The sequence below is a fragment of the Psittacula echo genome, assembly GCF_963264785.1.
Source record: "Psittacula echo genome assembly, chromosome: 6".
In the NCBI taxonomy this organism is placed as follows: domain Eukaryota; kingdom Metazoa; phylum Chordata; class Aves; order Psittaciformes; family Psittacidae; genus Psittacula; species Psittacula echo.
This window is the reverse complement of record NC_137743.1, coordinates 62,674,450-62,689,016: the sequence shown is the minus strand read 5'-3', so window position 1 is coordinate 62,689,016 and position 14,567 is coordinate 62,674,450. Positions and strand designations below refer to the sequence as shown.

At 38.2% G+C, this 14,567-nt stretch overlaps 1 protein-coding gene across 2 annotated transcripts in view; it reads right to left on the bottom strand.

The window, feature by feature from the left end:
• Positions 1–14,567, bottom strand: part of SLC4A10 (solute carrier family 4 member 10) — a gene marked incomplete at both ends in the record, with an annotated part of 157,760 nt that overhangs the window by 57,239 nt on the left and 85,954 nt on the right. For both annotated transcript variants that reach the window (XM_080620348.1, XM_080620347.1), the window contains one exon: positions 10,707–10,867. In XM_080620348.1, coding sequence (XP_080476474.1) covers positions 10,707–10,867 — 161 coding nt within the window. The remainder of the gene's footprint in view (positions 1–10,706; positions 10,868–14,567) is intronic.

Sequence of the window (14,567 nt, the reverse complement as noted above, 5' to 3'; positions counted from 1 at the left end):
TCCCCCTGCTAGGAAATTACTACCATTTTTGCAGTCCACTGGCAGAAAACATTCTTACTTATTCATATTCAAGACTACTGGTAAATATTTACATTATATATTTCAAATGGGAAAGAACCATTGAGAATTTTTCCTTGAATTATTATTTTGGGAAATCCTGCTAGCAACAGTAATAACGCTTAAGAGAAAAAGTAAGAAAAAAAATCTATACCAAAGCAAGTAAAACAGCAGCTAAGTACACACTGTCCTTGTACATCAATTTGAAGAAATGCACTGCACAAAAACAGTGATATAATAGGCTGAGTCAAAAACTCCTTGTACTGAAAATTCAGACAGCTCATGATTCTGTGCTGGAGTCAAATTCAGATCTACCAGTAAACTCAGTGGGAAAGCAAGCAGAGCAGGGAGAAAAGAAAAGAAAAAGCAGCTGCATCACCAGGAGAGACAGAATTTGTCAGGTATTTGATGGTTGCCAAGAGCAAGAGAAAAGGCGACCAACAATTATTCTGGTTAAAAGCAGAGTTTAATTGCTAACAGTCAACTGTGCCCTGTGCATACATTTAAAAAACACAACAGTTTTTCTAAATTCTCAATATCCACATAACAAGCCAATATATCATATACATAGCTGATTTAAGAGCTGAACAACAAATGACCTGCATGTTTCACTTGCTATGTAGAGGCCACCAACAAATCTTACCTCTATGATGACACACACACACAAAAAGAGAACACTAGGACCACAGATAAATGCAGCTGTTGGCAGATGCAAACATGAGAGATGTATCCACATCTCACAATGAAGAGTAATGCAAAGGTTTTTGACACTGCCTTTGACTGTCTCCAGCAATTACATTCTTTGCAGTAGACAAGAGCTGACCAAACAGCTAATACTGAAGAGCAGTACTTCCTGGTGGTATGCCTAAACCAGTAAAACCTGTCTTCAGGGTGCTTCACCTGACTGAATGGAACTTTTATCTCCAGGGTCAACTCACCAGCAGGTCAATTACCTCTACACTCCCAGCCTAGATAAACACTGTTTTTCCATTACACTTGACTCTAATGGAAGAGATAGAGAGGCATAGAAGCAAGATGAGTGACAGAAAGGAAAAAAAGAAGGCAACATAAGTTCAAGAGAAAGTCTTCAGTAGATTTTTTTTGTCAGGAGGAGCTGAGAATTTGAAAAACATGAGAAAAAGAAAAGAAAGCTCCAGCTCCAAGTGAAATGATCATTTTCCTGTTCAACTCTACTGCCCTTCAGGAGCTGCCTTTGCCCTGAGGATAAGCCTATCTTCCCTTTAGACACCTTAGTACATGAATTTGGATGTCACAGTTCCCAAAACAGGCCAGTACTTTCTGTAACATGAAAGGCGATCTCCAGAAGACAAAAATAAATAATACATACATAACTTAGGGCATATGTGCTAAAGCACAATTGAAGTGATCCTCTCCTCCCTCCTTTAAAATTCTGCTGACCAAAAGAAAAATTGTAGAAGATGCAAAACCAAAGATTACCTTCTTTGAGTTGCTCTAAGACAGAAATCAAAAGGAAGAGCTGAAAAAAACGACTCCTCTAGAACACACAAATTTAAGGTTGTGGTCATCACCTTGCTTACAGATCAATGAAACTCCACTAGTATGGTGTCATTCCTGGAATTACAGCATTTTCTATAGTAAATTTTAAAACATTAACTGCTGAGGATGATGTCAATATTTAAGATGATCCACTTGAGGAGACAAAAATGCCAGGAAAATCATATCCTTATCCTCTTTCTTGCCTAGATGCTCTGCTAGACTCGTTAACAGTCACACAAGCCACGGAGCTAAGTGCCAGTGTGACTAACAATTTTTGTTTCCTGCAAAACTTGAGAAGAAAGTGGCTTACATTAAGTTTTCTCTTTTTTTTTTTAACAACTTCCCCTTTACTTTAGGACCTCTGCCACATGTAAAAAGAGAAGATGTATTCAGATTTGGAAAGAGTGAAGACGTGTTTTCTTGCCTAGATACTCCCCTTCAGTTGTCATTCCTTTAATACAGACCCACTTGCAGTAGCAGCAGTAGGAGTTTAAATGCAGTCAAATTACTGCCAGATTGCTGTATTTTGACCATTTTTTCAAGACATGAACAGATCTGAATAATAATAAGAAAGACTGTCTCCTTCAGCACCTACCACTATGGGATTCCACTTCAGTTTCTTCCCAAGTTTTTCAACATATCTTTTATAAGCCCAAGCACCTGCAACGTTAGTGATAACACTCTTGATTGCAAAGATAAGCTTCAAAACAAGAGCAACACAGTTAAAGCCCAAAAGTAAATGGCAAACAGGAGTATTTTAAACATCTCTTTTTCAAAACAAACTCTATTTCCTTAATCCTGTGAGAAGATTCTACATGGTCCCACCAGATGAAGCTGCATGTTCTTTTCAAAGCCCTGTTTTTGTGTCTAGAGCACAACATGGCCATTTCTCCAAATTCCACGTGACAAAAGACAGTAAAGAATACAGATCTGAAACTTCACAGCACTGTATCTCAGCTACATTCCTGTGTAGCAACAGAGACTCCCCAGGGTTTCTATGCTCAGCAACAAAGGTTTAGGGATTGTTTGTTTTAAAGAATTTTCCTCTTGAATGACCTTTTAAATTCCGCAGAGCCCTCTTCTAGCCAGAGACACAGCTTACCATAAGATTTTTCAAGGATGTTTCATAACCATATGGAGCTTTCAGCAAGATGCAATGTGTGGAATATCCATCAGCATAGTGTTACCCATTCTACTAATTGTTCACACCATACCATTTCTGCTGACATCACAAACACTGAAGTAGAATGTTTTTTCCTTAAGGAATCTTGATTCACACCAGAACCATGAAATCAATTTTTTCTTGAGTTAAGGACAGACATTCTTCCTGCCCTGGCTGTTTGAAAAGATTCAAAGAAACTTGTGGTTTCATATCATTTCAAGAATGTTTTCTCTATTCAGACTCAGTTACAACACATCATTTATATATAATTGATTTTGTGAGTACATGTGGGCAATGTGAGAACTTAAACTACTGTAGCAACTCAAATGTAAATCCTCATCACCTTTGAACAATTTACATAGGCTGTGAATTAGAGCATCAGGCAACAGACACTTCAAATCGGTTCAGTACTGCAGCTCCTGTATTGCCTCACACAGAAAAACGCATCTGTCTCACCTCGAGAGCCAGCAAAGATGCAAAAGCAGGTTGGCTGCTTCCACTCACTCTGGAGATGCCTATCACACACTGAAGTTTTGTAGATAGACATGCAGCCAGATCCACATGCAGCCATCCCAGGTCCAAGCAAACAAGCAATATGGAGACGCTCAACTGTGGCCACAGGTCACAGGTTCACAGTGTGCCCATAACCTCACATCCACAAACCTCCCAGATAAAACAGAATGAATATATAGATGGTAGACTGTGCTGTCTGAAAAGAAATTACTTACAGCTAAACAGGCTAAACTAGGCCTGACTTTTGCAGTGGTGAGCAAAGGAACAAGATCCAGAGATGGGTTTTTTGGGTTCGGTTTGCGGGTTTTTTTTTTTTGAGCTGTGTACCAGAAGGAATATAAGATCTGAATTGCTGGGCTCATATTCTCTTAGTAAAGGCTGGCACTGACAGTTTACAGCAGAAGAAACTGAACCCAATATATACTGGCAAAATTGCCAGTATTTACACCTTTCAATCTTCCAAATTTTATAACTGTGCAAGTGCAGGACAAAATGAGAGATTAATGACAAAAAACAGAACACATGGGGTTTTGTGTGCGTCATGACTGCCTTGACAGCTGACTACAAAACCTAATTTAAAAGCCAAGGATTGTTTGGTTTCTGGTAGTTTTCTTTCCCTTAAAGACAGGGGAGAAGAAAACACAAGTAAACCTAAGACAGTGCTTTATAGAAGGCATTCAGCTGAAATGTCGTCCTTTATCCTAAGCTGTCTCTAATAGGAACCCAAATATATACTTCCCTAGTGAGCTAAGACACTAGAAGCAATATAAAACTAATTATTAGAATTCTTGGGCTGCACTTGTGAACCAAGACCCATTTACAGTGTTTACAATGGTGACTATAAACAAACTACCTAAGCCAGTGGATTTAGCCAACTCATCCAAGGAGGTAGAACATTCCAGTGAGCTGAGAGACAGATTCTATTTCCAGCTCTACCTGAAATTACTTTGTTCAACCTCTCTGCTGAATTACTTGAAAAAGAAAGACAAGAGAGTGGAAAATGTCTTCTTTTTTTTCTTTTTAAATTAATAGCGAAGCAATTTTACTGAAGAACAAGAGCAAGTATTTCATAAAATCGTAAAATGTAGAGATGAGGCTAAAATTCCCAGCTTGCATCTCAGAGAGCAAGCACAGTTCTAAGTCAGAGATATGCTAACATACCACAGTGGATGCTACCAAAAGAAGAATGGAGACCTTATAGAACAATATACTTTGCATCTCTAAACAGAGCAAGAGCCATGAGTAACATTAACGTCTCCACACACAAGACAAAAGCTGAGATTGACTTATGCAATCTAAGAAATTCCCAGGTTTCCGGTTATCAGGGGAAAATACTAAACCAAAACACTAGAATACAATTCACCCATAGGCAAAGGAAGAAAACCTGACAGAGGTTCCTTTGTAGGGATAATCACTGAATGGTAAGCTGCAAATAAGGCAAACAACTGCAAAAACCTGGGTAACTGAGAAGGTGAAAGCTGGACAAAAGACAGGTGTAGGGTCAAACAGAGAAACAGACTGCTCACAGGCAATTCCACACTTTGTTACAGTGTTGAAATAAAAGTTAAAGTTACCATAAAAGTACTGCCAGAAATATAACACAAGTGTTGCAACTGAAACAAAAGGCTCCAAGTGAAATAAAATCTAAACGGAAGCCAGTTTAAATATATCATTAATACGCAGTTAATATGGCCTAAAGCAAACAGAGGCAAAAGAAGACTTGTTCAGATTGAAAGCTTAACACAATATTACTGAATTCAATAAAACTGCACACTTGGGATGTAATACCCTGAGTTGTTGAGCACAGAGTCGAGTGACCTCAATCACAAGATTAAGCTGTTACACAGACTGAAAATTCGATTGTAAGAAACACATGAAAGACTGGGGGAATAAAAAACAGATCTCTGGACTGGAAAGCATGGGAATATTTAGAATTTAACTTAAATAAACCATTTTTACATTTAATCTATCTGAAATAAGTGGGACTATCAAATATTTGAAACATGCATAAGTCCCCAAAGCACTGCTGTGCAACACTGAGGCCACAGTTTGTATTTGACAAGGTTTGATATTTGTTCACAGTACACTCTGCACAGCTACCAACAAAATGCAAGATCTGTGATTCATATTGTAAAGAAAGTATTGCCATTAAAGGCTGGACCGAACAGTTTTTGAACCAAACAGTAGAAAATGGCATCATATGTTAAGTAGAAGAACCTTTTGGGTTCATTCAGTGGTTACAATCAAAAAACAGATGGTAATCTGAGAATCTACATGGTTTCAAAGGAATTAAATGAAAATATCAAAAGAGAACATTTTAATCTGCCAACTTGAACAACACTGTGAAGCTGCTCTCTAATGGTGCAGCCAGACTCTGGCAAATACCTCTTCAAGAGACAAGTTCCAAAATAAATTGTTTTGATTACATAGATTTTTCAGACTTCCTTTTAGCATATGTTCTATACAGAAGTGATCGATAAAATATTACTACATCAAATGTTCAAAGGATTTCCTTGTGCATGGAGTGCTAGCTTACTGATATAGGAGCCACTGCAAAGACATTTGAAAAAAAGAATGTCGCATATTAAAAAGAGTAACAAAAACCTCTAAAATATGTTTAATAAAAAGTGCATTTTAAACCAGGAAAAATTCAACACAGGAATTGAGCTCTTTTCAAGGAAAAAGTATAATCCATCTTAAAATATTCAAGAAGTTTCAAGAATAAATGTGCTGTTCTGCTGCAGGATGACAACGTTGGAAATTTATCTCAGAAGTCTATTACATTGTGAGTGTGAATTCAGCATCATAGGTACAAATAAGCTCTTTATCAATAAAGAAAATTGGGTGACTGTCCAAAGAAATTTAGAGTCTTGTAGACCAAGTCATTTTTTAATAACACAGTTGGAATGAAAAAGAATCTAATAAAGAATGGACATGCTGGAAGACAGGATGATTTAAAAATTCTCACCACATCACTGGTGCCAAAATATTTTTATGCAGAGCTATCAGAGTTTCCAGGGATGAAATACAAAATGTTCTGGAAGCCATGTAAACAGTACAAAAGACATTTTTCATTTGTAGATTTTGCCACAAACCCATTAAGGTCTTAAAACATAGGCTTTAATAGAAGAAATTTTCAAGGGCTAAGTGCTGAGAGTTTAATGCCTTAGTGAATAAGTGTTTATAGATGAAAAGCCTTGACTAAAACAAATAGGAATTCTTTGTCTCAATTTAGCAAGGAAGATTAAGTACACCTCTTTCAAGGATACAAAGACTAGCACTACATTTGCAGAAATGTAGTTTGATATTGGAATATAGCCCAGATAGCAAGATATTATCAACAGATACACAACACACATTTTTCTTTCTAACATAGTGTTGTCCTGGGTTCAGCAGTAGCAGTCAGTTTTTCTCCTTCTTAGTAGCTGTTGCAGCGCTGTGTTTTTGACTTTCAGCCTGGGAACAGAGCTGATAACACCGATGTTTAGACTGACCAAGGACTTTGTGAGTCTCATGCTCTGCCAGGGAGGAGGAAAAGCCAGGAGGAAGCAGGGACAGGACACCTGACCCAAACTAACCAAAGAGGTATTCCATACCACAGCACGTCATGCCCAGGATGTAGAACTGAGAGTTCCCGGAAGGGCTAGATCACGGCGGGGTGGGGGCGAGGTACCGGTTGGTGAGCGGTTGTATTCTCTTCCTTGTTATTTCCTTTATCATTATTACTATTAGTGGTAGCAGTAGTGATTTGTGTTATACCTTAGTTATTAAACTGTTCTTATCTCAACCCGTGGGAGTTGCATTCTTTTGATTCTCCTCCCCGTCCCTCCAGAAGCAGAGGGAAGAAAGGTGTGGGGGGAAGTGGACTTCGTGGTTCTGACTTACGGCCTGGGCTTAAACCACGACAAGTGTTAAGTGTAAAGAAAGAGCATGTGCAAAATTAGTTTATTTTTTCTCAAAAGATATGATGCACTATATAATGCAGTAAAACTGTCAACAGATTGCATTAAAAAACAAAGCCCATAATAATAAACTGAACCAGAAGTACAAGAACCGAAGCTAATTTAGGAGTAACACTTAAGACCACATGGTATAATCTATTCTCGCAAATTCTTTTACACGTGGTATACATAGTAGCATTGAAAAGAACAACCAAAAGTGACCTTCAGTATCACTGGACTAGCAACCATGAGAATGGCTAGCAAGCAAAACAAGGACAGAGGTGAAAAAAAAAACAATTAAGCCAACAGGTGAGATCAACCATTTCTTTACATTCTAAAGTGTTGAGACTGTCAGATACAAACTGCAACACACAGCAACACCAGAAAACAATGTTTGTACTGTGAGGCACACAATAAGTAGGATTGTAATTACCGGCAGTGAATAGCAACTGAGTAGAACAGACAAGGAAGGATTTCCTGAGAAATACAAGTTCTGTCTAATCTTTAGGTCCAGTAGTCCTTTATATGGAAAAAGAGCTGCCTGTCATATTATTTGGAATAACCAAATTTCTAACATACCTAGCACACATATCTTGGTGCCATACAGTCACCGCTCGTATTAGTCTCCTCCTCCCAGCACTGTCTAATGTGTAACTGCTCTTTGTAACATTTTGTAAGCGCTGGAGAGAATGAACTACATATGTAGTATTAGACTACCAAATTACAAAAGAACTTGATTGAGGAAGAGGAAAACAGCATTACTACAAGACAAATAAAAATAATAGAGAAAAGCAAATGGAACAGCAACCTTATTTCATGGGGTCAGGGGGAGAAATCTGTTCAAAGAAACCTAACACAGAACATGGGCAATTTACAGACTGATTCACTTACCAGAAGAACCTGCTGCAAAATAATTACATCATTCCATACTGAATCAGGGGGCGGGAGAGGAAGGGAGAGTATTGGAAATTCTCTGTCACAGACAAAGCAAGACCCATGCAAATTTATCATATATCAGATCACCTTATCAGAAAGGGATGCCTACCAGTTCAAATAAGACAACAAACAAAATACACTCAAATCTGACAAAACAACGGGTACTTTTAAAGTGAAAATAGCACATGCCCATTCATGAAAGTCATCCTAAAGCCTCTTCTCAGAACACGTTTTCCTAATCAACAAATCAAGATAGTGTTGAGAATGCTCAAGTCTTTGGACATGTTAACTAAACAAACAAAATTACTACAGCTAATAACTAGGGATTAAGAGATTATAAACATGAATGCACTGTGGTCTCACTATACAGTATCTTTCAAAACCAGGAAAAAAACAGAAGTTTGTTGAAATTATTTTTATCACATTAATCCTTACTTTAAGTAGATAACTTAAAATAATTTTGGAAGGGATCTCTTAGTTGATGACAGAAGAAGTTGAGATTTCTGGATTAAAAATGTAAAGCTTGAACTTGAAAATTCTAATGTGCTATTTTAGCAAAAAAGCAATAAAGAATATCAAGCAGCTGACCTAAGTAATACTTGATTGTTAAAAAAATTAATAAAGCAGCATATTGGGACCAACCCTTCTATGATTCTATACTGATAAACTTTTGTTCTTTCGAATCATCTGCTTTTTATTCTTCATGTTTATCTTTTATCATTATAAAGACAAATTTTAAAGCTCTGATTCAGACCATGATTCATGGGAGAATTGGTTCTCAACACAGAACAGAAACCCACACAAGTTTCTGCACATTTGGATTAATAATACCTTGCGTCAGTTTGACATAAACGATTTGGGAAAGGTAAACTCAAAAAGCAGCTACCACCACCTGAGTCAATTTTAATTCCACTGTTGAATATAGCCCACTAAACAATATCGCCCTTACCTGATAATGTAAATAACTAAATTTTTACCTGTCACTTACATAGACATATATCACCCATAAAGCAGTTTTCCTGATAACTTTGCACTTGTGACAAGGCAACAAAAAGGCTGCAACAGCCACTCATGCACCATTTCTCTGGGCAGGTGCTCCTTCCCAAATTTACACCTGTTCAGTCATGTTTGATCTTCCAGCAAAGTTTGCAGTATGGAGCATACCATAAATCTAATACAGTATTTGTATTAAATAACAAGATTCATGTAATTTGTATAAACTATCAAATGTATGATTTATAGATACAGACAGCATCATTTTCAGAAATGTTGTGAAATACAGTAAGGTAGAAGTAAGGAAAAACTTTCAAGTAGATGTAAGATATGTAAGGAAACCAATCCAGTATCCATCGTGAGTGTGAGACTAGCTCATACTAAAGGTAGATAAAAAGAAAATTAGAGACCACAGATTACAAAGTCGCACTGCTCTTTGCTCTGTGTTTTCTTTGCAGGAAGGGACAGAGATTTTTAAATAACAGGAGCAAGGACACAGCACTAGAAACCCTCTAGGGCACATGAACCCTTGGACAGGGTGTTAACATTTTAATGATGAGTTTTAAAGTCTAATGCAAATATGTTTCTAATACATACATTATTCCTGTCTTGACAGACTAGAGAAACCTACTTTATGTTCAGTTTTTGTCTACTAACAAATTTGTTTATAAGTTATCTAATTCTAATTAGCTGCTGTATTTAGGAAGGGAAATTAATATACCAGATTATTGCATGATTCTAACACAGCTATGCAACCTTTGTAGCTTTAGGACTCCCTAAGATCATCTATTACAGGTCTGTACTATACAGCCCATAACAACCCGTTCCATTACAGTAACAAATCCACCACCATGAAAAAAGGCCCCTGAAGTTAACTACTTATAAACTCGATGGGAAACACCAGGCACACAGAAAATGGCATTCAGTCTCAATCTCATTCATACTCTTAGAAGACAAGAATCATCCATTATGTTCTCTCTTGCTTTCTGCTTTTGCTGTTCTCAAAAGCTATAGAATTGCAACTGCCAAATACACTTTTACTGGAAAAACCACACTCAACTTTAGTTAAAGAAATTAATGTACCTGCAAATTGTTTTAAAAACTTACACTTTATATTATTGTTCTCAGTTTCAGTCTCAATTCAGAAACATGGGTTTTAAACTGTGTTACATAATTATGATGCACACTTCCCTATATATATACATATTTTTTAAGCTAGAATGTCTGCAATTAGCATAGCAATAGATTAAGTTTATGGAAGTTAGCACACACATCATTCACAATGTGAGGTGGCACAGCAAGAGCAGAGAACGTGCCAGAGAAATATAGAAATATATCTCAACTGTCCTCTCTGCTTCATTTTAATGTTCCCCTTTACATAAAAATTGATTGTGTAAATAGCAAAGTTTATACAAAAAATACAAACATTTACCAGTTGTGTCAGACATTAGATTCTTTTCTAATATATTTTCTAATACATGAGTAAAATATTTCCTAGGACTGAACTGATCATTATACAATAGTTATCTTGTGAGCATTTTATTTTTATGATTTTCATAACTAATAAATGCAGCATCAATACTTACCTGCAATTTCTTCTATGGAATTAGCTCTCATGTCCAAAAGGACTGTGCCATTCAGGATACAGCTCCTCAGCTCAAACAAGCTATGAAGTGACAGTGTGGCAACATAGGGCTTGCTCCACCTCTCTCCACCATCCTCTACATCTTCTTCAAACTTCAACCACCTGTACAAACAAACAATTTTATAACTCCATTTTTCATAAGAAATTAAATATCAATTACTTCCATGGATATTGAAAGATCACTGTTAAACATGTGTTTGAATTTCACTTTATTCTTTCTTTGTAGGAAATATTAGAAACTTCTCTTGTCCAGTTCTTCTATATAATGTTGTATTATACCATTTTTGAAGATAAATTCTGATCACACAGATGAAAAGAGAAGCATATTAAGTAATCATTACTGTATTTTACAGAAAATTTGAGCAAATCTTTGGCATACAATAGTATTTCTATAATAGAACAAGTACTGTGAAAAAGATCAAGAATTTCTGGTAGACAAAAAGAAAAGCTACACATCATTAGAACACAGGATAGAACTTTCTCCAGTTAGTCTTCATTCTGGACTAAACATGACACAGAGACATCGTTCATTTAAAGTAAACATACTGACATATTCACAGTTCACAGAATTGCATCCAGTATCATCACCACAAAAGACTATTATGAACTTGGTTTAAGTTGTTAGTTACTTACCTGCATTAAACTAATCATAAAGGCAGTTTGAACATGCAAAATTTAGGCTATTTTTCATGTAAAAGTTAATTAAAATGAAAAACCTCACAGGCACATACAAGTACACGCAGGCAATGTGTAAACACCTGTGAAGTCTTTCAAGCCCCAATTAAGGCCTTATTAAGGTAAAACAGTCACATGAATGACATGAAATATCACTTCAGACACCAATAATATCATATCTCACTATTTTGAGTTTTGTTCTCCTGTTCTCAGGTTCAGTGTAAATCTGCAGAGACAACATGAAACTGGCATGAGGATCAAGTCTTTTTTTACTAGCCAGCTGGATGAATTTCTCGTACAACTTAATTTTTTACTGATTAAAATTACACTAAAAATTACAAAAGAATACTAAACAAACAAAAAAAAAAGAAAAAAGAAAAGTCTGTTAACATATGCAAAAATGTTTTAAATTGAAGTTATTAAGTCTTTCAAGCATACACAGATGTTGCTGTGTGGAGCCATACAGCCTGCCAGCTTGGCAAGGTCTGAACAGCTGCAGCCACAGCACAAGCCTCTGTCACTTGACACAATAGCACTCAGCTATTTCATATGGACCAGGCAGCAGAGGAGTCAAGCTGAGCCTCACACCTTGACAGCACCTTCACACATATTTCCAGACAGCAAGGAAGTGTAGAGCCTTAGGACCTCTAAAGCTAAGCAATTTCCAGTTTTACCAAGCAGCCCAGTAACACACCAAACACAACTGGCCTCTTCTGTTCCCAGCCCACCTGCCTAGCTCTGCTCTTACTTGTTAAATATGCCCATGTACATGTATTCTAGACAATTCCCTCCTTTCAGTCCCTGTGTGCCAGACTCTTCCCCTCCTGAGGCCACCCTTGTGAGCAACCACCACTTCAGTGACCCCACTCATCACCAGCATATAGGCTCCATTCCTGATGCATTCCATTTCTTCTAACTGTACCAGCTGCTTTCTAATCACTCTTCCACTATTTACATGCACAGTTTGCCCCCAACTCCTCAGCTCATCCAAAATCTCTAATCTTCTGCTCCTGGCCCTCTCTTCCTCTTTGCTTTTAAACATTTTTCCCTCTATTTCCTCGCTGCTGGCCAGTTGTCATATCTTCTCTTTGCCCATAAGGCCTCTTTCCTCTCCATCAGACTTCTGTCCTCCGCTCCCTTCACTGCAATTTCTCATTTCTTCCTAGGGCTTTTCATTCTTCCTCTTCATTCTTCCAGAGAAGCAGCAAGAAGGACACAGCACACACAAGAATCTGCTTCCACAGAGCTGAACCATGGAATTGAATATCCATATGAAAACAAGGTTTTCCAAATATATTTTCAAATATATATCAAACAAATTAATATACCCCACCCAGGCCAAATTCAAAGCCATGATTTGAAAGAGATGAGCTACAACTACTCAGGGAAGTTACCAAGAAGCAAAAAATAAGGGATGGAGGGAGGGGAAATTAAGTTGGGTTTTTGGTTTTTACCTTTTTTTCTTTCATTTTGCAGTTGCACTTGAACTGCATAAGAAGAGGCTGCTCCTAACTTACTCATGGTGCTCATGTTGGCAAGCTAAAAATATGCTAGACCTATTTGTGGCCTTAACATCACAAACACAGTGCATTTGTCCTTCTTGAACTATTGCCTCCTAAGACCCTGCAAAATGTATTTTATCTTCTCATACCTCTGGTTTTGTGCATGTTTCTCATCTCTTTAGCAGTTTTATAAGATTACAATCTTTGCGCTTGGGTATGCCCAATTATTTCTGATGTACCATTATCTTGTTTTTTGCAGAATTAAAAAACCCATCATGCACTCTATATATATATGTACCCTAAAACCAAGCTTAGGTTCTTGCAGAATATCATCAGAAAACTCATACTGTCATTACCTTCTGTTTTAGAATCATAGAATAGTTAGGGTTGGAAAGGACCTTAAGACCATCTAATTCCAACCCCTCTGCCATGGGCAGGGATACCTCACACTAAACCATGCCACCCAAGGCTCTGTCCAACCTGACCTTGAACATCGCCAAGGATGGAGCATTCACAACCTCCCTGGGCAACCCATTCCAGTGCCTCACCACCCTCACAGTAAAGAACTTCTTCCTTATATCCAATCTAAACTTCCCCTCTTTAAGTTTGAACCCGTTACCCCTTGTCCTGTCACTACAGTCCCTGATGAATAGTCCATCTCCAGCATCCTTGTAGGATCCCTTCAGATACTGGAAGGCTGCTGTGAGGTCTCCACTCAGCCTTCTCTTCTCCAGGTTGAATAGCCCCAACTTTCTCAGCCTGTCTTCATACGGGAGGTGCTCCAGTCCCCTGATCATCCTCGTGGCCCTTCTCTGGACTTGTTCCAACAGTTCCATGTCCTTTTTATGTTGAGGACACCAGAACTGCACACAATACTCCAAGTGACGTCTCACGAGAGCAGAGTACAGGGGCAGGATCACCTCCTTCGACCTGCTGGTCACACTCCTCTTGATGCAGCCCAGGATACAGTTGGCTTTCTGGGCTGTGAGAGCACAGTGAAGCCAGCTCAGGTTCATTTTCTCATTGACCAACACCCCCAAGACTTTCTCTGCAGGGCTGCTCTGAATCTCTTCTCTGCCCAACTTGTAGCTGTGCCTGGGATTGCTCCGACCCAGGTGTAGGACCTTGCACTTAGCATGGTTAAACTTCATCAGGTTGGCATCAGACCACCCCACAAGCGTGTCGAGGTCCCTCTGGATGGCATCCCTTCCCTCCAGCGTATCAACCGAACCACACAGCTTGGTGTCATCGGCAAACTTGCTGAGGGCGCACTCAATCCCACTGTCCATGTCACCGACAAAGATGTTGAACAAGACCGGTCCCAACACCGATCCCTGAGGGACACCACTCGTTACCGGTCTCCAGCCGGACATTGAGTCATTGACCATAACTCTTTGCATGCGGCCATGCAGCCAGTTCTTTATCCACCGAGTGGTTTTGTTGTAGATCATCTTCAATTTTGCTTATACTGCTGCAGTCTGCTCTTGATATTACCTATTTTGAATCTACTGACCAATTCTAAGCAAATTTTAAATGAAGTGATAAAAGACTAACACATTCTTAAAAGTTTCATTAAGACAGGTGACTGGACAAAGGCAGGCTCATAACCAGAGCTTACTATGTAA